Source organism: Phalangium opilio, unplaced genomic scaffold, assembly GCF_054372755.1.
Source record: "Phalangium opilio isolate 3A_F unplaced genomic scaffold, DU_Popi_V2 ptg000230l_1, whole genome shotgun sequence".
NCBI lineage: Eukaryota > Metazoa > Arthropoda > Arachnida > Opiliones > Phalangiidae > Phalangium > Phalangium opilio.
The window spans coordinates 457,277-479,869 of NW_028324221.1; the positions used below are offsets into that span (position 1 = coordinate 457,277).

Consider the following 22,593-nt stretch of genomic DNA (forward strand, 5'->3'; position numbering starts at 1 on the left):
GGAAAAATATTGGTTCATTTTCAACCAATACCGATATAACGTTTAAAGTCAAATATCGGTACCGATACCGATATGGGATAGGGGAATGAAGAGTCGATCACCCCTATAGATGAGACCATCGTTCTAGTGCAATTCCTCTTGGATAGGTCAAAAGATTCGCAGCTGGGGCTGCATCTTGTTGATCGCCGTAGGCCAACCGTTCTACATGTACTCGAGTAGTGTTTGAGAGGTTGTGTCCAAGGTTATGGCGTTCCTGATCGACGCCGCTTTTTCGTCTGTAAGAACTGTCGTTGTGGAATGTACCATTACGCAGGATCCTTCTAGGTACGTTGTATTTATGTCCATTTCTTGTCGGGGAGCTCGTGACAGCGCATCGGCAACGTGGAGTTGTGATCCGGGAACATATTTTACTTGTAGATTATATCTTGTTAGTTTTAAGACGAGGCGCTGGATTCTAGGTGACATTAGATGAAGGGGTTTTTTGACGATGGCTACCAGCGGACGATGATCTGTCTCTATGGTGAAGTTCCTTCCTATCACATAGTAATGGTATCTCCCACACGCATATACTATGCCTAGGAGTCCCCTTTCAATTGGCGCATAGTTTTGTTGCGTTGCCGTGAATGATGTTGACGCGTATTCGACGGGCTTGTTGTGCTGCAACAGTACGGCTCCCACGCCTATTTTGCTGCTGTCCACGGAAATAGTGATTGCGTCTTTAGGGTTGAAAAATGACAGAACTGGGGCAGTGGTGATTAGTCGTTTAAGGCGGTTAAATACTGCTTCCGCGTTTGCGTCTCATGCAAAAGATATGTCCTTCTTCAAAAGTGCACGGAGGGGTGCCGCTTCTGCCGAATTTTGAGGCACAAACTTGGCAAGGAAATTAACCATTCCTAAAAATAGATGCAATTCGGTTTGGTCTGCCGGGGATGGAATCACGTCGATTGCTCGTATTTTTGACGTCGCTATTTCCAAGCCGTTGGGCGTTACTGTTAGGCCCAAGTAGGTGATTTTATTGACTGCCAGCTGCATCTTCGCCGAACTGAAGGTAAGACCATTCTGACGAGCCAGATGTAATATTTGGATCAGATTCCTGTTGTGATCGGTCCTTGTTGTAGCCAAGAGGAAATCGTCGGTTGAGATATGGGTATTCGGGAATTGTGCTGGAGGATAAATAGTGTGCATTATTCGTTGAAATATGGATGATGACGTACATATTCCAAGAGCCATGCGGACAAAGCGGAATCTGCCGAAGGACGTTGCGAAAGTACATAAATACGAACTCTCCTCTTCAAGTTCCACTTGCCAAAATGCACTCTGGGCGTCTAGGACCGTGAATATCTTGGCGCCATACAGGCTCGAAAAGATTTCTTGAGCAGTCGGAGTCGGATATGGTTCTAACCGTATTGCTTTGTTAATGTTTCGTGGATCTAGGCAGAGGCGTACAGGAACTGGCTTATGCTCTTGTCTAATGACGACCATCGGGTGCACCCAATCCGTTGGTTCTGTTACGGGGACTATTATTCCCAGACGTTGAAGCCGTTGGAGTTCCTGTGAGACGGGTTTTTGTAACGCGTGGGGTATTTGGAACGGCAGGCTGATTGATGGAATCGCGTTTGGTTTCAGATGGATCTTGTGTTTACCTGGGAGTTTCCCAATCCGGTCAAAAACGTCTTTGTATCGCTCTACTATCTCTTGTGACGTCATCTGGTCAATGATATGGTCGGGAGGAATTGGTCCTTGTAAGCGTTGCTGCCCGTTGGGTGTTGGCGGAAGTTTATGAGACTTTTGTTCTTGAATCATGTATGCTGACATGGCTGCTCGCGGCGAGCGAGTGAGTTTTATTTCCGCGATGGGTCGTTGTAGATGTTGGCACGGTTTTTCTCTGCGCTTGATTAGTCCGAGATCTACTGACGCTCTTACTCTGAGAATGGGCATGGTTTTACGTGGTGTGACATAAAAGCACTGATCTGATCCGGAGACAGCAAACGAAGCACACGGGACGTATATTACTCCGATGACGTCGATACTGTGCCCCGAAAACGCTCGAACGATGTACGGTGGCTTGTGTAAGGTCGGTTTTATGGAGAACTTATTGTAAACCCCGATGTGGATAATATTTACCTGCGAGCCGGTATCTATTTTCATTGTTACTGGAAAGTTTGCGAAGTATACTGTTTCCAGCCATTCCTCATTCTTTGATACTGGAGTGCGCATGTCGTGACAACGGAGGGTTAGTGCGCTGCAAGACAATGTCCCGTCCGTGGATTGCTGGTCTGGTGCGTCTTCGTCAAGATACGGGTCTGGGAAGTAGTAGTCGTCGTCGTAGTAGTCTGGCTTGCAAAACGTTGATACTTCGTTAACACGTCGTGCTCGGCAGAGAGAGGCCCAGTGACCTGTGCGGATACATTGGTAGTATTGAGCATCGCGCGCTGGGCAGCAATGTTGCGAGTGGTGTATCCTACCTCAATTAGCGCATCGTTGCTGTTGGTGCCCGTTCGGGTTTGTGGTCAAGGGTGGCCCTCGCTGCGGACCGAAAGCTTGAGGGGTACGGCGTACGTCTAGTCGGTCATTGGATGTGAACTGGGTGGTGCGGTGTAGTGGTTGGGCAGCGGCTTGATGGCGGCGTTCCGCATTACGTGCATGGAAGCGCCCGGGTCATCTGCCTACTCGTTGAAGTGCATCTACTGCGGAGCTCGTAGCAGTGTCGTTACGTTCTGAAACGGCTATTGTGTCTGCGTGTTTTGTCGCGGCTTCGGTGGCTTGGCATTTGGCGATTGCGTGATCGAGCGTCAGGAGACGATCGGCCAAAAGGACTTTGCGCAACTCCTCGTTGCGGATCCCGATGACGATTTGGGTGCATAAGAGTGACGATAGCAAGTCCCCGAATTCACATTGTCGGGCCTTGGTTCGTATGTCGGTGAGATATGCATCAAATGACTGGTGAGGTCCTTGTTTCGTTGTTAAGAACGTATAACGGGACGCGTTTAGGTTCTTGTGTGGCACGTAGTAGGCATCAAACGCGACGTAAATGCTGTTGAGGGTTAGATCGGGCGGCACTGCAATGGTGAGCGTATTATATACGCGTCGTCCGGCTAAGCCACGGAGCCCATGTCATTGTTTGCATATATGCATATCTCAAGCAACTATTATTTCTAGTTTTTCAATATTTAATAGCGACGAAAACTAGCTCAAGTATCATAACAACGAGGCTCCGACAAGAATCGAACTCATGATCTCCTGTTTACGAGACAGGCACTTTAACCACTAAGCCACGGAGCCCATGTCATTGTTTGCATATATGCATATCTCAAGCAACTATTAATTCTAGTTTTTCAAAATTTAATAGCTACGAAAACTAGTTCAAGTATCATAACAACGAGGCTCCGACGAGAATCGAACTCATGATCTCCTGTTTACGAGACAGGCGCTTTAACCACTAAGCCACGGAGCCCATGTCATTGTTTGCATATATGCATATCTCAAGCAACTATTATTTCTAGTTTTTCAATATTTAATAGCGACAAAAACTAGTTCAAGTATCATAACAACGAGGCTCCGACGAGAATCGAACTCATGATCTCCTGTTTACGAGACAGGCGCTTTAACCATAAGCCACGGAGCCCATGTTACGTAGTGAGATTAATGCTGAATATTTCAGTAATTTAACTCATTTTCACTTTTACCCTTTTGTTTGCATTTATGCATATCTAGAGAAACTATTATTTTTAGTTTTTCAATATTTAATAGCGACGAAAACTAGCTCAAGTATCATAACAACGAGGCTCCGAAGAGAATCGAACTCATGATCTCCTGTTTACGAGACAGGCGCTTTAACCACTAAGCTACGGAGGCCATGTTACGTAGTGGGATTAATGCTGAATATTTCAGTAATTTAACTCATTTGCACTCTTACCCTATTGTTTGCATATATGCATATCTAGAGAAGCTATTATTTTTAGTTTTTCAATATTTAATAGCGACGAAAACTAGCTCAAGTATCATAACAACGAGGCTCCGACGAGAATCGAACTCATGATCTCCTGTTTACGAGACAGGCGCTTTAACCATAAGCCACGGAGCCCATGTTACGTAGTGAGATTAATGCTGAATATTTCAGTAATTTAACTCATTTGCACTCTTACCCTATTGTTTGCATATATGCATATCTCAAGCAACTATTATTTCTAGTTTTTCAATATTTAATAGCGACGAAAACTAGTTCAAGTATCATAACAAAGAGGCTCCGACGAGAATCGAACTCATGATCTCCTGTTTACTAGACAGGCGCTTTAACCACTAAGCCTTGGAGCCCTTCTTGTGAAGCGAGATTAATGCTCAATATTTCAGTAATTTACCTCATTTTTACTTTTAACCCATTGTTTGCATATATGCATATCTAAAGCAACTATTATTTCTAGTTTTTCAAAATTTAATAGCTACGAAAACTAGTTCAAGTATCATAACAACGAGGCTCCGACGAGAATCGAACTCATGATCTCCTGTTTACGAGACAGGCGCTTTAACCACTAAGCCACGGAGCCCATGTTATTGTTTGCATATATGCTTATCTCAACCAACTATTATTTATAGTTTTTCAATATTTAATAGCGACGAAAACTAGCTCAAGTATCATAACAACGAGGCTCCGACGAGAATCGAACTCATGATCTCCTGTTTACGAGACAGGCGCTTTAACCATAAGCCACGGAGCCCATGTCATTGTTTGCATATATGCATATCTCAAGCAACTATTATTTCTAGTTTTTCAAAATTTAATAGCTACGAAAACTAGTTCAAGTATCATAACAACGGGGCTCCGACGAGAATCGAACTCATGATCTCCTGTTTACGAGACAGGCGCTTTAACCACTAAGCCACGGAGCCCATGTTATTGTTTGCATATATGCTTATCTCAACCAACTATTATTTCTAGTTTTTCAATATTTAATAGCGACGAAAACTAGTTCAAGTATCATAACAACGAGGCTCCGACGAGAATCGAACTCATGATCTCCTGTTTACGAGACAGGCGCTTTAACCACTAAGCCACGGAGCCCATGTCATTGTTTGCATATATGCATATCTCAAGCAACTATTATTTCTAGTTTTTCAATATTTAATAGCGACGAAAACTAGTTCAAGTATCATAACAACGAGGCTCCGACGAGAATCGAACTCATGATCTCCTGTTTACGAGACAGGCGCTTTAACCATAAGCCACGGAGCCCATGTTACGTAGTGAGATTAATGCTGAATATTTCAGTAATTTAACTCATTTTCACTTTTACCCTTTTGTTTGCATTTATGCATATCTAGAGAAACTATTATTTTTATTTTTTCAATATTTAATAGCGACGAAAACTAGCTCAAGTATCATAACAACGAGGCTCCGACGAGAATCGAACTCATGATCTCCTGTTTACGAGACAGGCGCTTTAACCACTAAGCTACGGAGGCCATGTTACGTAGTGGGATTAATGCTGAATATTTCAGTAATTTAACTCATTTGCACTCTTACCCTATTGTTTGCATATATGCATATCTAGAGAAGCTATTATTTTTAGTTTTTCAATATTTAATAGCGACGAAAACTAGCTCAAGTATCATAACAACGAGGCTCCGACGAGAATCGAACTCATGATCTCCTGTTTACGAGACAGGCGCTTTAACCATAAGCCACGGAGCCCATGTTACGTAGTGAGATTAATGCTGAATATTTCAGTAATTTAACTCATTTGCACTCTTACCCTATTGTTTGCATATATGCATATCTCAAGCAACTATTATTTCTAGTTTTTCAATATTTAATAGCGACGAAAACTAGCTCAAGTATCATAACAACGAGGCTCCGACGAGAATCGAACTCATGATCTCCTGTTTAGGAGACAGGCGCTTTAACCACTAAGCCACGGAGCCCATGTCATTGTTTGCATATATGCATATCTCAAGCAACTATTATTTTTAGTTTTTCAAAATTTAAAAGCTACGAAAACTAGTTCAAGTATCATAACATCGAGGCTCCGACGAGAGTCGAACTCATGATCTCCTATTTTCAAGACAGGCGCTTTAACCACTAAGCCACGGAGGCCACGTTACGTAGTGGGATTAATGCTGAATATTTCAGTAATTTAACTCATTTGCACTTTTACCCTATTGATTGCATATATGCATATCTCAAGCAACTATTATTTCTAGTTTTTCAATATTTAATAGCGACGAAAACTAGTTCAAGTATCATAACAACGAGGCTCCGACGAGAATCGAACTCATGATCTCCTGTATACGAGACAGGCGCTTTAACCACTAAGCCTTGGAGCCCTTCTTGTGAAGCGAGATTAATGCTCAATATTTCAGTAATTTACCTCATTTTTACTTTTAACCCATTGTTTGCATATATGTATATCTCAAGCAACTATTATTTCTAGTTTTTCAATATTTAATAGCGACGAAAACTAGTTCAAGTATCATAACAACGAGGCTCCGACGAGAATCGAACTCATGATCTCCTGTTTACGAGACAGGCGCTTTAACCACTAAGCCACGGACCCCATGTTATTGTTTGCATATATGCATATCTCAAGCAACTATTATTTCTAGTTTTTCAATATTTAATAGCGACGAAAACTAGTTCAAGTATCATAACAACGAGGCTCCGACGAGAATCGAACTCATGATCTCCTGTTTACGAGACAGGCGCTTTAACCACTAAGCCACGGAGCCCATGTTATTATTTGCATATATGCTTATCTCAAACAACTATTATTTCTAGTTTTTCAAAATTTAATAGCTACGAAAACTAGTTCAAGCATTATAACAACGAGGCTCCGACGAGAATCGAACTCATGATCTCCTGTTTACGAGACAGGCGCTTTAACCACTAAGCCACGGAGCCCATGTTACGTAGTGAGATTAATGCTGAATATTTCAGTAATTTAACTCATTTTCACTTTTACCCTATTGTTTGCATATATGCATATCTAGAGCACCTATAATTTTTAGTTTTTCAATATTTAATAGCGACGAAAACTAGCTCAAGTATCATAACAACGAGGCTCCGACGAGAATCGAACTCATGATCTCCTGTTTACGAGACAGGCGCTTTAACCATAAGCCACGGAGCCCATGTTACGTAGTGAGATTAATGCTGAATATTTCAGTAATTTAACTCATTTTCACTTTTACCCTATTGTTTGCATTTATGCATATCTAGAGAAACTATTATTTTTAGTTTTTCAATATTTAATAGCGACGAAAACTAGCTCAAGTATCATAACAACGAGGCTCCGACGAGAATCGAACTCATGATCTCCTGTTTACGAGACAGGCGCTTTAACCACTAAGCCACGGAGCCCATGTCATTGTTTGCATATATGCATATCTCAAGCAACTATTATTTCTAGTTTTTCAATATTTAATAGCGACGAAAACTAGTTCAAGTATCATAACAACGAGGCTCCGACGAGAATCGAACTCATGATCTCCTGTTTACGAGACAGGCGCTTTAACCATAAGCCACGGAGCCCATGTTACGTAGTGAGATTAATGCTGAATATTTCAGTAATTTAACTCATTTTCACTTTTACCCTATTGTTTGCATATATGCATATCTCAAGCAACTATTATTTCTAGTTTTTCAATTCTACAGGGCCGGTAGGCCCTTGTAGATATGACTTGATACCCGTTTGTAATGCTAAACGAAAAAATCACCTTTTTAGGGTTAGCGTCCCATAGAAAAAGCATTACATTTTACCCGGTTTTTTGGGGAAATTGTCATAGGCGATACGGAAAAACTACAGCGAAGTTAGTTTTCGGAATACTTTCAAATTAACAAGAATTTACTAAATGAGAAACTTACCTGCTTAGATTTTAAATAATTGAAGTCTAATTTTTGTAATTTAACTAATTAATTATGCCTCGAATTCCCTATTTCATAGCAGACGACAGTAAGAAAGTTTATTTCATAGCAGCATAGCCCACTCGATCCGCGCTCCCGGACGCTGCGCTGTTCGAGCGCGAGCAGCTTGCGTCGTGACGCGCGTGATCGAGTGGGCTATGATAGCAGACGACAGTAAGGCAACGCTAATTATTTTTTGATATTTCATCCGAGCTCTAACACCGTTATTTGGATTTTCTAATGAACTATAACGCCCTTAAAAACCAAAATTGTTTTTATCAGGTCCAATTTTCGTCTAAAAAAGTAATTCAGGTAAATAATTACAGTTAATAGAGGTTTTAATATCGTTTGAAGTAATTTTTCGACGTTCGTTTTGGCCAAGGCTTAAGTTGAATTTTGGTAAGTCTGTGTAATATACTCTTTATAGCGTCTTTCGTCCTTTAAGATAATAAAAAAAGCTGATTTACAGCTCTGTTTTGGAATTTGATATAGTCTGCTTCGTTTCATGCTAGAAACATATCCTAAGTTCCTAACCCTAGGTTTTACACTTTAAAATACTACTGGAAAGATGACAGTAGTTAAGACAGTGGTGTTTACGTAAGCGCAGTTAATTCAACACTTCCATATGAGGTATACAGGGTTTCATTATTTTTTAATTATATATTAATTTTATTTTGGCTATTCTCAGTGAGCATTCATATGTTAGAACGCAATTTCGGATTTTTGTGGTCTCCCAAGTCTCCAAAACTGTAAGTTTAACATTTTAGGGCAAATTATTATAATAATCAAGAATATGTATAGATCATCATGGGTATAAATAGGCAACCTAAGACCCATTTGATTTATGATGTAATAGATCATGTTAGGTTTAGATACAGGGTTAAGCTTATGTTAGGCTAGGTTGTTATGAGCGGCTAAATGTTCACCTGTTTTTCGAATTATCAAGTTTTATCAACTGAATATATTTCCCCTGTTCCAAAATTTTACTAAATTGGATTTGTTTTTACCCCTGATTGTTACTAATTATCTTGTTTATTGCCACAAATTTTCTAAAAAAAAATGGTATTTTAGCTTCTTTCTACCCTAAAAAGAGGCGCACTTTTAGCCATAATCAATGCACTTATTTAAAAAGTAAACAGTTCTACGAAATTAACTTTTCGATTTTGAAAAGGCTATTAATTTTATTTAATACTCACTAATATCTCGTGCCATCATTATGATTAATGTATGACAAACCAAAGATGATTTCGATTTATATTTTATTCAAAACCGCTAATAGCATTTTCGGTTCCTTAGATGATAGGGACGGGAAATGACATTTTCAGCCTGTTAAGAGTTGACTACTGCCTTAAGACTGAAGTGACAGATATTATACAAAAACGTCTTTGTTTGGACCAAGACCGAAAAAACCAACGATATGAGTGAGGTTTATCAATTGACTGAAGTTTCAGATATTGAAATTTTTCTTTAAGTATTTTTAGTAGTTTAATCCTTAATCACTATTTAATTCAATCAACTGATTTTACTCTTAATCGATCTATTCCCTCTAAATTTATTCAAAAAATTGCATATCTCCGCTTTTTCAAGAACAATTCCATTTTCCGAAAACATTTTATCATGAAACTAATTATTTTGAAGGGATTTAATATCGATGTTCTTTAACTTGTAAGCACCTTGACGGACATTGGTTTAAATGTTAGTGGCTTGAGAAATTTTCAAGTTTGCACCAAAAAATGTTTTTTCAACGGTTACAATTTGTTGAGAAGACTGATATTCGATAAAATATGATTAAGAGTAATTTATTTTGCTCGGACTAATAAAATAATGTTATTTACCAAAGGAAAAGGAACAACTTTTGTCCCATGTGGTTGCTTTTAGTAGGTAGCTCTCTTTTCATGGACGGGAAAAATATTTTATAAGCATAAAAATAACCAAAAGTTAGTGTAAAGATTCCATAAAAAGAAAAAATTCTCAGTACTGTACAATGTCATTTTATATTCTTTTCAGCGGAATTAATACATAAATCACTTCACTCTAAACGAGTTATGATATAAAATTTTGCAGTCATCCGTGCTTGCAGTGTATGGGTGCTCTTCTTAGAAATTCAGTAGAATATTTCAAATATTAATTATTGATCTCTCTAAACGTACTCCCTTCAAAATAATAAATTTCATGATAAAATGTTTTCGGAAAATGGAATTGTTCTTGAAAAAGCGGAGATATGCAATTTTTTGAATAAATTTAGAGGGAATAGATCGATTAAGAGTAAAATCAGTTGATTGAATTAAATAGTGATTAAGGATTAAACTACTAAAAATACTTAAAGAAAAATTTCAATATCTGAAACTTCAGTCAATTGATAAACCTCACTCATATCGTTGGTTTTTTCGGTCTTGGTCCAAACAAAGACGTTTTTGTATAATATTTAATAGCGACGAAAACTAGCTCAAGTATCATAACAACGAGGCTCCGACGAGAATCGAACTCATGATCTCCTGTTTACGAGACAGGCGCTTTAACCACTAAGCCACGGAGCCCATGTCATTGTTTGCATATATGCATATCTCAAGCAACTATTATTTCTAGTTTTTCAATATTTAATAGCGACGAAAACTAGTTCAAGTATCATAACATCGAGGCTCCGACGAGAATCGAACTCATGATCTCCTGTTTACGAAACAGGCGCTTTAACCATAAGCCACGGAGCCCATGTTACGTAGTGAGATTAATGCTGAATATTTCAGTAATTTAACTCGTTTTCACTTTTACCCTATTGTTTGCATATATGCATATCTAGAGCAACTATAATTTTCAGTTTTTCAATATTTAATAGCGACGAAAACTAGCTCAAGTATCATAACAACGAGGCTCCGACGAGAATCGAACTCATGATCTCCTGTTTACGAGACAGGCGCTTTAACCACTAAGCCACGGACCCCATGTTATTGTTTGCATATATGCATATCTCAAGCAACTATTATTTTTAGTTTTTCAATGTTTAATAGCGACGAAAACTAGCTCAAGTATCATAACAACGAGGCTCCGACGAGAATCGAACTCATGATCTCCTGTTTACTAGACAGGCGCTTTAACCACTAACCCACGGAGCCCATGTTACGCAATGAGATTAATGCTGAATACTTCAGTAATTTAACTCATTTACACTTTTACCCTATTGTTTGCATATATGCATATCTCAAGCAACTATTATTTTTAGTTTTTCAAAATTTAATAGCCACGAAAACTAGTTCAAGTATCCTAACATCGAGGCTCCGACGAGAATCGAACTCATGATCTCCTGTTTACGAGACAGGCGCTTTAACCATAAGCCACGGAGCCCATGTTACGTAGTGAGATTAATGCTGAATATTTCAGTAATTTAACTCATTTTCACTTTTACCCTATTGCTTGCATTTATGCATATCTAGAGAAACTATTATTTTTAGTTTTTCAATATTTAATAGCGACGAAAACTAGCTCAAGTATCATAACAACGAGGCTCCGACGAGAATCGAACTCATGATCTCCTGTTTACGAGACAGGCGCTTTAACCACTAAGCCACGGAGCCCATGTCATTGTTTGCATATATGCATATCTCAAGCAACTATTATTTCTAGTTTTTCAATATTTAATAGCGACGAAAACTAGTTCAAGTATCATAACAACGAGGCTCCGACGAGAATCGAACTCATGATCTCCTGTTTACGAGACAGGCGCTTTAACCATAAGCCACGGAGCCCATGTTACGTAGTGAGATTAATGCTGAAAATTTCAGTAATTTAACTCATTTTCACTTTTACCCTATTGTTTGCATATATGCATATCTCAAGCAACTATTATTTCTAGTTTTTCAATATTTAATAGCGACGAAAACTAGCTCAAGTATCATAACAACGAGGCTCCGACGAGAATCGAACTCATGATCTCCTGTTTACGAGACAGGCGCTTTAACCACTAAGCCACGGAGCCCATGTCATTGTTTGCATATATGCATATCTCAAGCAACTATTATTTCTAGTTTTTCAATATTTAATAGCGATGAAAACTAGCTCAAGTATCATAACAACGAGGCTCCGACGAGAATCGAACTCATGATCTCCTGTTTACGAGACAGGCGCTTTAACCACTAAGCCACGGAGCCCATGTCATTGTTTGCATATATGCATATCTCAAGCAACTATTATTTCTAGTTTTTCAATATTTAATAGCGACGAAAACTAGTTCAAGTATCATAACATCGAGGCTCCGACGAGAATCGAACTCATGATCTCCTGTTTACGAGACAGGCGCTTTAACCATAAGCCACGGAGCCCATGTTACGTAGTGAGATTAATGCTGAATATTTCAGTAATTTAACTCGTTTTCACTTTTACCCTATTGTTTGCATATATGCATATCTAGAGAAACTATTATTTTCAGTTTTTCAATATTTAATAGCGACGAAAACAAGCTCAAGTATCATAACAACGAGGCTCCGACGAGAATCGAGCTCATGATCTCCTGTTTACGAGACAGGCGCTTTAACCACTAAGCCACGGAGCCCATGTCATTGTTTGCATATATGCTTATCTCAAGGAACTATTATTTCTAGTTTTTCAACATTTAATAGCTACGAAATCCAGTTCAAGTATCATAACAACGAGGATCCGACGAGAATCGAACTCACGATCTCCTGTTTACGAGACAGGCGCTTTAACCACTAAGCCACGGAGCCCATGTTACGTAGTGAGATTAATGCTGAATATTTCAGTAATTTAACTGATTTTCACTTTTACCCTATTGTTTGCATGTATGCATATCTAGAGCAACTATAATTTTCAGTTTTTCAATATTTAATAGCGACGAAAACTAGCTCAAGTATCATAACAACGAGGCTCCGACGAGAATCGAACTCATGATCTCCTGTTTACGAGACAGGCGCTTTAACCACTAAGCCACGGAGCCCATGTCATTGTTTGCATATATGCATATCTCAAGCAACTATTATTTCTAGTTTTTCAATATTTAATAGCGACGAAAACTAGTTCAAGTATCATAACATCGAGGCTCCGACGAGAATCGAACTCATGATCTCCTGTTTACGAGACAGGCGCTTTAACCATAAGCCACGGAGCCCATGTTACGTAGTGAGATTAATGCTGAATATTTCAGTAATTTAACTCGTTTTCACTTTTACCCTATTGTTTGCATATATGCATATCTAGAGCAACTATAATTTTCAGTTTTTCAATATTTAATAGCGACGAAAACTAGCTCAAGTATCATAACAACGAGGCTCCGACGAGAATCGAACTCATGATCTCCTGTTTACGAGACAGGCGCTTTAACCACTAAGCCACGGACCCCATGTTATTGTTTGCATATATGCATATCTCAAGCAACTATTATTTTTAGTTTTTCAATGTTTAATAGCGACGAAAACTAGCTCAAGTATCATAACAACGAGGCTCCGACGAGAATCGAACTCATGATCTCCTGTTTACTAGACAGGCGCTTTAACCACTAACCCACGGAGCCCATGTTACGCAATGAGATTAATGCTGAATACTTCAGTAATTTAACTCATTTACACTTTTACCCTATTGTTTGCATATATGCATATCTCAAGCAACTATTATTTTTAGTTTTTCAAAATTTAATAGCCACGAAAACTAGTTCAAGTATCCTAACATCGAGGCTCCGACGAGAATCGAACTCATGATCTCCTGTTTACGAGACAGGCGCTTTAACCATAAGCCACGGAGCCCATGTTACGTAGTGAGATTAATGCTGAATATTTCAGTAATTTAACTCATTTTCACTTTTACCCTATTGTTTGCATTTATGCATATCTAGAGAAACTATTATTTTTAGTTTTTCAATATTTAATAGCGACGAAAACTAGCTCAAGTATCATAACAACGAGGCTCCGACGAGAATCGAACTCATGATCTCCTGTTTACGAGACAGGCGCTTTAACCACTAAGCCACGGAGCCCATGTCATTGTTTGCATATATGCATATCTCAAGCAACTATTATTTCTAGTTTTTCAATATTTAATAGCGACGAAAACTAGTTCAAGTATCATAACAACGAGGCTCCGACGAGAATCGAACTCATGATCTCCTGTTTACGAGACAGGCGCTTTAACCATAAGCCACGGAGCCCATGTTACGTAGTGAGATTAATGCTGAAAATTTCAGTAATTTAACTCATTTTCACTTTTACCCTATTGTTTGCATATATGCATATCTCAAGCAACTATTATTTCTAGTTTTTCAATATTTAATAGCGACGAAAACTAGCTCAAGTATCATAACAACGAGGCTCCGACGAGAATCGAACTCATGATCTCCTGTTTACGAGACAGGCGCTTTAACCACTAAGCCACGGAGCCCATGTCATTGTTTGCATATATGCATATCTCAAGCAACTATTATTTCTAGTTTTTCAATATTTAATAGCGATGAAAACTAGCTCAAGTATCATAACAACGAGGCTCCGACGAGAATCGAACTCATGATCTCCTGTTTACGAGACAGGCGCTTTAACCACTAAGCCACGGAGCCCATGTCATTGTTTGCATATATGCATATCTCAAGCAACTATTATTTCTAGTTTTTCAATATTTAATAGCGACGAAAACTAGTTCAAGTATCATAACATCGAGGCTCCGACGAGAATCGAACTCATGATCTCCTGTTTACGAGACAGGCGCTTTAACCATAAGCCACGGAGCCCATGTTACGTAGTGAGATTAATGCTGAATATTTCAGTAATTTAACTCGTTTTCACTTTTACCCTATTGTTTGCATATATGCATATCTAGAGAAACTATTATTTTCAGTTTTTCAATATTTAATAGCGACGAAAACAAGCTCAAGTATCATAACAACGAGGCTCCGACGAGAATCGAGCTCATGATCTCCTGTTTACGAGACAGGCGCTTTAACCACTAAGCCACGGAGCCCATGTCATTGTTTGCATATATGCTTATCTCAAGGAACTATTATTTCTAGTTTTTCAACATTTAATAGCTACGAAATCCAGTTCAAGTATCATAACAACGAGGATCCGACGAGAATCGAACTCACGATCTCCTGTTTACGAGACAGGCGCTTTAACCACTAAGCCACGGAGCCCATGTTACGTAGTGAGATTAATGCTGAATATTTCAGTAATTTAACTCATTTTCACTTTTACCCTATTGTTTGCATGTATGCATATCTAGAGCAACTATAATTTTCAGTTTTTCAATATTTAATAGCGACGAAAACTAGCTCAAGTATCATAACAACGAGGCTCCGACGAGAATCGAACTCATGATCTCCTGTTTACGAGACAGGCGCTTTAACCACTAAGCCACGGACCCCATGTTATTGTTTGCATATATGCATATCTCAAGCAACTATTATTTTTAGTTTTTCAATGTTTAATAGCGACGAAAACTAGCTCAAGTATCATAACAACGAGGCTCCGACGAGAATCGAACTCATGATCGCCTGTTTACTAGACAGGCGCTTTAACCACTAACCCACGGAGCCCATGTTACGCAATGAGATTAATGCTGAATACTTCAGTAATTTAACTCATTTACACTTTTACCCTATTGTTTGCATATATGCATATCTCAAGCAACTATTATTTTTAGTTTTTCAAAATTTAATAGCCACGAAAACTAGTTCAAGTATCATAACAACGAGGCTCCGACGAGAATCGAACTCATGATCTCCTCACCGTAATATTAAATACGGAGCTAAGTTGATATAGATAAAAATTAATAATCGTTAGGCTTATGTACTATTGTTTTGAACGTCACGGTTTTTGTCATAACTTTTAATTTTCTGAACCGATTTTCAATTGGAAAACAGTTTTGAATTGTACGTGACAAGACGCTTGCAATGATGGCATTGCCGATCCATTTGAAGCATTATTTCGTAACGTCATTATCGGGGGGCATTACTATTTGCGCTATGGCTAACTCCCTATTAGTGCCACCGTGTCATTTTTAATTTTAAAAGTGTTTTGAGAAGTAAACCTATCTAGAAAGTCCTATTTTGTTACTATAGCTCAAATACGAACAAAGTGGCAGCCAAATTAAAATGTCCAGAAACTTTTGTCCGGTACTGTACCTATAATGACTTGCAAAGTGCGAAAAAGCACTTAAGAATGAAAGTACTGTATCCGTAAATTTTAAATGTAAGAAAGGGGCCTAATTTCACGGCTTAGAAAGAATTTACATTAAAACTAGAAAAACAAAGAAGTTCCCAGGTTACCCGTTTAAAGCACTTATTGTCCATGACTAGCATTATTTACCAGGTAGTCCATCGTAGCAAGAATAACGCAGTCGTAATAGAAATAATACCTGGAATCTTTATTTAACAAAAACGCGTCCGAACTAGAGCGCAAACTAGTACATGAGAGACTACTCTTTCTCCCTCCGTCCGCGCTCTTTTTATGGCGGTTATAAAAAAAAAACAATATACTGCGATGGCGCTCGAGGCGCCACCCCGGGAAATTTTTAAACAAGAATATATTTTTTAGACGCTTAAGGCGGCAAAAAGATTAACCAAGGAGCAGACGACATAGGCTTCTTCGTTACAGTACAAATAATCACTTACAAGGAGCAATATAACAACTTATCTTAAAGGAAGTAGTATTCACTCACAATGTACGGTGAAAAACCTCTCCTTAAAGGTATTGATGTGTACTTTCAAGGTGCTACAAAGACAGTTTCAATACAGGTATCAAAAACTACTTAAAAAGTGCAATGAAGCACCTTGTTTTTAAAGTACAAATAATCACTTCGGAGGAGCAAAATAACACCTCTTCCATAAGGTGTCTAAGGCTTTTGTAAGGTGCAGAATATCCCCTCTTTATTGGGTATTTAAAAACAATTTGACTTCAAGGTCTTTTTAAAGGGTATGCGCAGCTTTATTTGAAAAATCTTTCATTCATTTTACGAAAGATAGAATTTCTTTCAAAGAATCCAAAAATATCAAACTTTTAACTCTCCGATTTTTTGTTATTTTGTAAGATAAGTTTGAATATATAAAGTTTCTACCCCCATTTTTCAAATTAGGCCGCCATTTTACCAAAGTAAAAACAAGTATATGACGTCAGATACTTGTCTTTCACTAGAGGGTTTTTGGGTCGGGACTCGGGGAAACGAAATCTTCAGTTGGGCGTCCCGACTCCCGGGACCGGCCAGGCCGCGCGCCACTGCGTCGTCTGTAATCACGGAGCAATTCTGTTTTGATTTTTAAGAAGCGGATAGTTTAGCTGAAATTTTACCTGTTATGTCTTCAAACTCGAGTAGTGAGTCGGATAATCAGGTCGATGTGTTGTCAGATTTTTCAATTAATTTTAGCGGTTCGTCCGAGTCTGAAGGGGAGGGTGCAGTTGTTAGGCCTAGGATTCATGAAAATCTAGGTGCACAACCCTATCAGTTCGAGCCTGAGGCGCGACCTAACCCCGAGGCGAGACCTAATCCCCCACCAGATGAAATTGTAGAGGAGCCAGAGAGAGAAGGGCATGAACGACTTAACAACAATAACTGGTAGGCATTTAAATTAATCAAGGCTACCTTATTGTTGACAAAGTTTGGTGATGAACGTTGCTTCTAAATAACCAGGTGTACTTGCGGGTTTTGTGTTCCATTGAGCTCCGTGGAAGAGAGTATTTGTTGCCAGGAGATAAGAAAAGTGTGGGACAAAATCCAAGCCCAACACACCTGCATTACTAAGCACCCAGGCACAGAATATGTTTATTTAAATATTTATAGCTTGGAGGCTGGAGTTTATGAGTACTGCGATAAAAACTTCGTTATATCGAATGATGCTACAATTCACAAGTATAACAAAACTACACCAATTTATTTATATGCATATGTATCCTAACAAACTTAGCATTTAACCACTTAAATTTTTATTTAGAACGTACCGCTACATTGCTTACCGCAAGTTCACCAGATGGATTCACAAGCGTTTGAGGCGGGGCCAAAGACGCGCAATTCCTAGCTGCGTTTTGACGAAGATCAGAACTGCATTTCCATCTGAAGAAAATGCTGGATTTCGTTACCCACGCATTAATGACTAAATTAAAATATTTAAGAATGGCCACATCGTGCTCAAATTGATTACACTTCTTCTGGTTAAACTATAATTGTATTCCCAATTTATGGTATAAAGGTATACTAACTTCCTATACTTATTTTAAAGAGAGAATGACATCCGCTATAACATGAAGTCTTATCTAAGAGAGCTACCGCTCTCATAGAATTTCTCGTATTATAGTCAATCCTTATGGCCTAAGTGTGAGAATGTATAAAGACAATGATGACTTAAAACTCAGACACCGTGTAAAGAGGAAGCTAATTTGACGAATGTGAAATGATTCTGACAATATATCTTTGGTATTATTTTTTTATTAATGGATGTAATGATGTGTAGCTTATTAAAACTACCACATCGAGCGACTGGCTTTATTCGCCTTAATTTTCTTTAACTCTAAAACGTTTCTTTGTCTTGTATGATTCAATTGCTTCTGATTTTTCAGGGTGAACATATTGAGCAGTTAACGGTGGTGGAATTGGTACGGACTCGACTTCTCTATAATATAAATCTTTTGCATTCTTCATGCTCAATTCCGCTCTATCCATTACAATTTTGAATAAATTCTGTACATAATCTAATTTTATCCAACAATACGAAAAAAAAATAATTAAAACGAAGTTTACTAGTAAAAGTTTTATATAATTAAATTACCGTATGTAGATGGCTCCTTGATAGGTCTTACACTATACTCGCCTAGTTTAGCCTTAGGAAAAGAAACACTGTAACGCAAAGTGCCATCCGCTTTGCGAGCGTGAGCTTTGTTAGAGTTTTCATTGAAATGTAAGACTGACAAGAACAATCTGCAAAGTTAAATTAAATTATGTTTGTCTTATGTGGGAAAAATATAGAAATATAAGTTTACCTAGCTTCCATAATTTTGTAGGGGTAATAAACACTCTTGCTTGCAAAGTGCAACACCACAGAGTGATATGCTTCTACATTAGATGTTTGTACAGTGGGTGATAATTGGCCTATGTCATGGCTTGCGAGCTTCACAATATATGCATATTGTATGGCTCGGATACTGCAATTATTAGTTGTTAAAATTTATTGACAGTAGTAGCCCAAAGACATAATTTTTGTCATCTTACAATCTACGAGCCATTCTTTTGGTGTTATTTGTTTGTGAGCACACTCTGAAAACAACCCACCATGACCAGTATGCACATTTGTGACATGACGAAGAACAGAAAGTCATTTGTCTTTTGCCAACTCCGCGTTTCCGTAGCTTGAAACAGCACACGAATAAAGATGGTTTACAATGCTACGCTTCCATTGCAAAAGAACTTCGCAGTTTTTTTTCTTTCCTGCAGCCTCAATTTTAGTTTTAACCCCTAGATGAATTTAATTTACAATTAGGCCTATATTCATTAATTTTTTTGGGGGGTTTTGAGGGATTAACGAAGGCTCCCTAGATAAAATAATGGATGGTGCACACTCCTGTGGCAAGGGGGAACATAAGTTGTATAGAATAGCGTAATCTCAGAGCTAAACAGCGTTACATTTCCGTGCATTAGGCGCGAATATTTAACCCAGTAGTAGGCAAGGACTGGTTTTTCCGCGAAAATATTTCATGTAAATCAATGAGAAGTTCCATTTTTGGGTTGGAAAAAAAATAACGTTATCAACCGTTATTTTACCAGGAGAGCCTTGGATTTACCTTTTGCAAGATGCCAGCAGTCAAAAAAAAGCTTTACAGCGGGATGCTCTTCTCTCATGTGCTTCCGAATACCTTTATGTCTGTCAGTTACAATACTTCCAACTGTTATACCACTGACTTCCAAGTAACTTAAACCTCTGCGTAATCCTTCCAATTCCATTGCCTGGCTACTATTAACTTCAGTAGAGTAGTAAAAGAATATTTCAAAAAGCTTGCCTCATTAATAATAATTAATTAAAGTCCATATCAAGTCGTGTTTTTGTAGATTTACCTGGACAAGTTGCAAATGTATGACTTTTTTCGTAGTGCTCTCCAAAAAACAATAACATCCAAATAAAGCTGAATAACCTGGTGAATCACACCTACCATTTCCACCAATGTCAATGGTTTTGCCCTCAATTGATGTTAATAGCTCATCTTCTTGTCTTATCCATGCCTACCATAATGGCAGTAATTTGAAATATAAATCTTTCATGCACCAAAACCATCTTACTTCTCGAATAGCAGGAATTAGATAAGCTTCTTGTATGTTGCAATAAGCTCTTTTCTGGATCATGGCTATACCAATAGACTTAAACATTCTCAAAACTTTAGTAGGATTTCGTCCAGCGAAAAGGATAGCTGCCGCAGTCAAGAGATTCCCCAAAGGTTTTCTCATCATTTTGGGTTGACTTTCCCAAACAAAAGTGTGGTTATTTTTGCAAACAGCTTTAACCGTGACTAGTGATCCCAAAATTGATAGAGTTTGAGTGCATGGCGCCAAACAAGAAAAACAATATTTGAACAATACTAATAACGCTGACTGAAAAACTAAGAATTTTGGCTCTGAAATTGGATTGTCAATAACATCCAAATGATCCGAAGAGCTATTAGTAATAATATAGATTTATTTTATACTTTATAAAATGTAATTCACGTATCAAAAATACATACCGAATAAAACTAGTATCTCCGAAGCCAAGACTTGAAGGAGTAAAACTAGTATCAAGTGGGTCAGACTCTATACTTTCATCATCACTCTCGTGAATATCTGACATTTCTTTATTTTTTGTCATAGTTGTATTATGATTTATAAAATCTGTTTGGGTTCCAAAACTTTTTCACGCTGTTTAATTGGGTCGTTTGACATGCTAAGTAAAAGTTGTCTCAGATTACACATTTAAATAAAATCTAACTACGAATATTTTAATACCTTTATGCCGATTGCTGGGAAATCTTGAATACCAACACTTTTGCCAAGATTATAAACTTGGATTTATTTGTCTCTACCTTCCGTATTTCTCTGCAATAACTTATCGCTCTGCGGTTCATCTGGGCGGCAAATTGATTCTTCACCTTTTGATTTTGAATATAATTTTTCAAGGCCGAAAGCGCGACTTCGGTGTGGCATAGGGCTTGTTGCACAGATTTTTTTACGGGCAAAGGTCTCTGAAGTGGTTCTGCACTGCCACTGCAGCCTGCAGAAAGTTCTTTGGGTTTCTCAATGAAACAATCGGAAGGAAAAATAGTTGGTATTGCCGACGTAATGAAACGTGACTTTTTCTTCATTCCCAAGGTTTTTACGTCTGGACTATATTCAAAACATTCATTTGTAAAGTGAGCTGAACATACGAGAGATCTAGCTTTCGGTTCCCACTTTGGTCTATTAATATTTTTTAACCATTTTTCTGCTAAAGAAGGGTCTTTAGGAAATATGTGAAACGAAATATCCTTATTTAAGTTGTTGTTTTTACAACGTGGGACTACGCAAATCGTACTCGGTTTAGACATTTTTTATATCTATTTTATATTTTGTTCAGTTACCCAGAAACCAGAAAGTACAGTAGTAAACGCTACAAACAAGCAAAAGTTTAACGCGGTAAAATAAGTAGCAGACGTCACGTAACCTCAACCACGAGTCGACTCCAAAGAGTCCAAACGCTTCGCGCATAGATAGTCAGTTCAACTCATGGAGAAAAGAGTTCCAAATAATAACGAAGACCTACTGCTGATGGTCCAAAACGCTTACAATTTGCTGCCGCCATCTATTGTGAAATCCTATGCCTGTCGTTTCGCAAACGGCTAATAAAATATTTGAGTGTGCACGGGCGTATGCTCGATTACTAAATAATTTTTGAAACAAAATTGTTAATAAATATTTTTCTGTATAACTAAACTTGGTGTTTAATGCTAATTCTTCCTTAGTCCGTATGAAACAATGTTTCATAAAATGAATTGATAGTTCATATTTAAACGCCTCCGTTGTGGGTCTAGGAAGATTTTGATTATAATGTTATCATTGCTTCAGTGTTTTTATCAAGCCAAAATGCGAGCCGAGTTGAGCTATTGGAATTAAAAATTTATAAAGTATGCTAAGTAGATGTTGGTAATTTCGGCACAAGAACCATGCAGGACGTTTATTATAACTGCCGCAGTCTCTGTCTTGTTTGCCTCTTTTATCAATTTATTGGCGCTCTACATATTTCAAAACCTTAAGGAGTTCAAAACATAATTACTTATGATAATAAAATATTTTTTTATAAAAAGGAATTTTTTTAGTATTAATTGGCAAAAGTAACACTTAAACCGTAAGTAAGAAATCCAATAGTCTATCCAAGAGAGGTGTTTCTAGGACCGGGGGATTTTGCCTTGAGAATGGGGGCTTTACTTTCTTCTAGGATGAGGGGAAAATTATCGGGGCATTTTGCCTTGAGAATGTGGGGGGTTACTTTCTTCTAGGATGAGGGAAAATGACCGGGGGTTTTGCCTTGAGAATGGGGGCTTTACTCTCTTCTAGGATAGGCGAAACGGACCAGAGGAATTTGCCTTGAGAATGTGAGGGGGGGGGGCTACTTTCTTCTAGGATGAGGGAAAATGACCGGAGGATTTTGCCTTGAGAATGGGAAGTTTACTCTCTTCTGGGTAGGCGAAACGGACCAGAGGATTTTGCCTTGAGAATGG

General features: G+C 38.2%; 1 protein-coding gene and 44 non-coding genes across 45 annotated transcripts; all 45 read right to left on the reverse strand.

Moving 5' to 3' along the window:
• Positions 1-201: 201 nt before the first annotated feature.
• Positions 202-18,538, reverse strand: LOC149613048 (uncharacterized). The gene is made up of 6 exons (XM_089858049.1): positions 18,386-18,538; positions 17,836-18,036; positions 16,500-16,521; positions 2,715-3,059; positions 834-2,396; positions 202-740 (listed from the first exon to the last, which is right to left on the reverse strand). Exons 1-6 carry the CDS (start codon positions 18,536-18,538, stop codon positions 202-204), a joined length of 2,823 nt encoding a protein of 940 aa, XP_089714175.1.
• On the reverse strand, positions 3,210-3,282 carry TRNAT-CGU (transfer RNA threonine (anticodon CGU)). Its single transcript has one exon. It is a non-coding gene; the product is annotated as a tRNA-Thr (tRNA).
• On the reverse strand, positions 3,382-3,454 carry TRNAT-CGU (transfer RNA threonine (anticodon CGU)). Its single transcript has one exon. It is a non-coding gene; the product is annotated as a tRNA-Thr (tRNA).
• Positions 3,554-3,625, reverse strand: TRNAT-CGU (transfer RNA threonine (anticodon CGU)). Its single transcript has one exon. It is a non-coding gene; the product is annotated as a tRNA-Thr (tRNA).
• Positions 3,783-3,856, reverse strand: TRNAT-CGU (transfer RNA threonine (anticodon CGU)). The gene has a single exon. It is a non-coding gene; the product is annotated as a tRNA-Thr (tRNA).
• TRNAT-CGU (transfer RNA threonine (anticodon CGU)) lies at positions 4,013-4,084 on the reverse strand. The gene has a single exon. It is a non-coding gene; the product is annotated as a tRNA-Thr (tRNA).
• Positions 4,472-4,544, reverse strand: TRNAT-CGU (transfer RNA threonine (anticodon CGU)). The gene has a single exon. It is a non-coding gene; the product is annotated as a tRNA-Thr (tRNA).
• TRNAT-CGU (transfer RNA threonine (anticodon CGU)) lies at positions 4,644-4,715 on the reverse strand. The gene has a single exon. It is a non-coding gene; the product is annotated as a tRNA-Thr (tRNA).
• On the reverse strand, positions 4,815-4,887 carry TRNAT-CGU (transfer RNA threonine (anticodon CGU)). The gene has a single exon. It is a non-coding gene; the product is annotated as a tRNA-Thr (tRNA).
• Positions 4,987-5,059, reverse strand: TRNAT-CGU (transfer RNA threonine (anticodon CGU)). Its single transcript has one exon. It is a non-coding gene; the product is annotated as a tRNA-Thr (tRNA).
• TRNAT-CGU (transfer RNA threonine (anticodon CGU)) lies at positions 5,159-5,230 on the reverse strand. The gene has a single exon. It is a non-coding gene; the product is annotated as a tRNA-Thr (tRNA).
• Positions 5,388-5,461, reverse strand: TRNAT-CGU (transfer RNA threonine (anticodon CGU)). The gene has a single exon. It is a non-coding gene; the product is annotated as a tRNA-Thr (tRNA).
• Positions 5,618-5,689, reverse strand: TRNAT-CGU (transfer RNA threonine (anticodon CGU)). The gene has a single exon. It is a non-coding gene; the product is annotated as a tRNA-Thr (tRNA).
• On the reverse strand, positions 5,847-5,919 carry TRNAR-CCU (transfer RNA arginine (anticodon CCU)). The gene has a single exon. It is a non-coding gene; the product is annotated as a tRNA-Arg (tRNA).
• TRNAS-UGA (transfer RNA serine (anticodon UGA)) lies at positions 6,019-6,092 on the reverse strand. The gene has a single exon. It is a non-coding gene; the product is annotated as a tRNA-Ser (tRNA).
• Positions 6,249-6,321, reverse strand: TRNAT-CGU (transfer RNA threonine (anticodon CGU)). The gene has a single exon. It is a non-coding gene; the product is annotated as a tRNA-Thr (tRNA).
• TRNAT-CGU (transfer RNA threonine (anticodon CGU)) lies at positions 6,479-6,551 on the reverse strand. The gene has a single exon. It is a non-coding gene; the product is annotated as a tRNA-Thr (tRNA).
• On the reverse strand, positions 6,651-6,723 carry TRNAT-CGU (transfer RNA threonine (anticodon CGU)). Its single transcript has one exon. It is a non-coding gene; the product is annotated as a tRNA-Thr (tRNA).
• On the reverse strand, positions 6,823-6,895 carry TRNAT-CGU (transfer RNA threonine (anticodon CGU)). Its single transcript has one exon. It is a non-coding gene; the product is annotated as a tRNA-Thr (tRNA).
• On the reverse strand, positions 7,053-7,124 carry TRNAT-CGU (transfer RNA threonine (anticodon CGU)). Its single transcript has one exon. It is a non-coding gene; the product is annotated as a tRNA-Thr (tRNA).
• Positions 7,282-7,354, reverse strand: TRNAT-CGU (transfer RNA threonine (anticodon CGU)). Its single transcript has one exon. It is a non-coding gene; the product is annotated as a tRNA-Thr (tRNA).
• Positions 7,454-7,525, reverse strand: TRNAT-CGU (transfer RNA threonine (anticodon CGU)). Its single transcript has one exon. It is a non-coding gene; the product is annotated as a tRNA-Thr (tRNA).
• Positions 10,362-10,434, reverse strand: TRNAT-CGU (transfer RNA threonine (anticodon CGU)). Its single transcript has one exon. It is a non-coding gene; the product is annotated as a tRNA-Thr (tRNA).
• On the reverse strand, positions 10,534-10,605 carry TRNAT-CGU (transfer RNA threonine (anticodon CGU)). Its single transcript has one exon. It is a non-coding gene; the product is annotated as a tRNA-Thr (tRNA).
• TRNAT-CGU (transfer RNA threonine (anticodon CGU)) lies at positions 10,763-10,835 on the reverse strand. The gene has a single exon. It is a non-coding gene; the product is annotated as a tRNA-Thr (tRNA).
• Positions 11,165-11,236, reverse strand: TRNAT-CGU (transfer RNA threonine (anticodon CGU)). The gene has a single exon. It is a non-coding gene; the product is annotated as a tRNA-Thr (tRNA).
• TRNAT-CGU (transfer RNA threonine (anticodon CGU)) lies at positions 11,394-11,466 on the reverse strand. Its single transcript has one exon. It is a non-coding gene; the product is annotated as a tRNA-Thr (tRNA).
• On the reverse strand, positions 11,566-11,637 carry TRNAT-CGU (transfer RNA threonine (anticodon CGU)). The gene has a single exon. It is a non-coding gene; the product is annotated as a tRNA-Thr (tRNA).
• TRNAT-CGU (transfer RNA threonine (anticodon CGU)) lies at positions 11,795-11,867 on the reverse strand. Its single transcript has one exon. It is a non-coding gene; the product is annotated as a tRNA-Thr (tRNA).
• TRNAT-CGU (transfer RNA threonine (anticodon CGU)) lies at positions 11,967-12,039 on the reverse strand. The gene has a single exon. It is a non-coding gene; the product is annotated as a tRNA-Thr (tRNA).
• TRNAT-CGU (transfer RNA threonine (anticodon CGU)) lies at positions 12,139-12,210 on the reverse strand. Its single transcript has one exon. It is a non-coding gene; the product is annotated as a tRNA-Thr (tRNA).
• On the reverse strand, positions 12,368-12,440 carry TRNAT-CGU (transfer RNA threonine (anticodon CGU)). The gene has a single exon. It is a non-coding gene; the product is annotated as a tRNA-Thr (tRNA).
• On the reverse strand, positions 12,540-12,612 carry TRNAT-CGU (transfer RNA threonine (anticodon CGU)). The gene has a single exon. It is a non-coding gene; the product is annotated as a tRNA-Thr (tRNA).
• On the reverse strand, positions 12,770-12,842 carry TRNAT-CGU (transfer RNA threonine (anticodon CGU)). Its single transcript has one exon. It is a non-coding gene; the product is annotated as a tRNA-Thr (tRNA).
• TRNAT-CGU (transfer RNA threonine (anticodon CGU)) lies at positions 12,942-13,013 on the reverse strand. The gene has a single exon. It is a non-coding gene; the product is annotated as a tRNA-Thr (tRNA).
• TRNAT-CGU (transfer RNA threonine (anticodon CGU)) lies at positions 13,171-13,243 on the reverse strand. The gene has a single exon. It is a non-coding gene; the product is annotated as a tRNA-Thr (tRNA).
• On the reverse strand, positions 13,573-13,644 carry TRNAT-CGU (transfer RNA threonine (anticodon CGU)). Its single transcript has one exon. It is a non-coding gene; the product is annotated as a tRNA-Thr (tRNA).
• On the reverse strand, positions 13,802-13,874 carry TRNAT-CGU (transfer RNA threonine (anticodon CGU)). The gene has a single exon. It is a non-coding gene; the product is annotated as a tRNA-Thr (tRNA).
• On the reverse strand, positions 13,974-14,045 carry TRNAT-CGU (transfer RNA threonine (anticodon CGU)). The gene has a single exon. It is a non-coding gene; the product is annotated as a tRNA-Thr (tRNA).
• On the reverse strand, positions 14,203-14,275 carry TRNAT-CGU (transfer RNA threonine (anticodon CGU)). The gene has a single exon. It is a non-coding gene; the product is annotated as a tRNA-Thr (tRNA).
• Positions 14,375-14,447, reverse strand: TRNAT-CGU (transfer RNA threonine (anticodon CGU)). The gene has a single exon. It is a non-coding gene; the product is annotated as a tRNA-Thr (tRNA).
• TRNAT-CGU (transfer RNA threonine (anticodon CGU)) lies at positions 14,547-14,618 on the reverse strand. The gene has a single exon. It is a non-coding gene; the product is annotated as a tRNA-Thr (tRNA).
• TRNAT-CGU (transfer RNA threonine (anticodon CGU)) lies at positions 14,776-14,848 on the reverse strand. Its single transcript has one exon. It is a non-coding gene; the product is annotated as a tRNA-Thr (tRNA).
• On the reverse strand, positions 14,948-15,020 carry TRNAT-CGU (transfer RNA threonine (anticodon CGU)). The gene has a single exon. It is a non-coding gene; the product is annotated as a tRNA-Thr (tRNA).
• Positions 15,178-15,250, reverse strand: TRNAT-CGU (transfer RNA threonine (anticodon CGU)). Its single transcript has one exon. It is a non-coding gene; the product is annotated as a tRNA-Thr (tRNA).
• Positions 18,539-22,593: the final 4,055 nt, after the last annotated feature.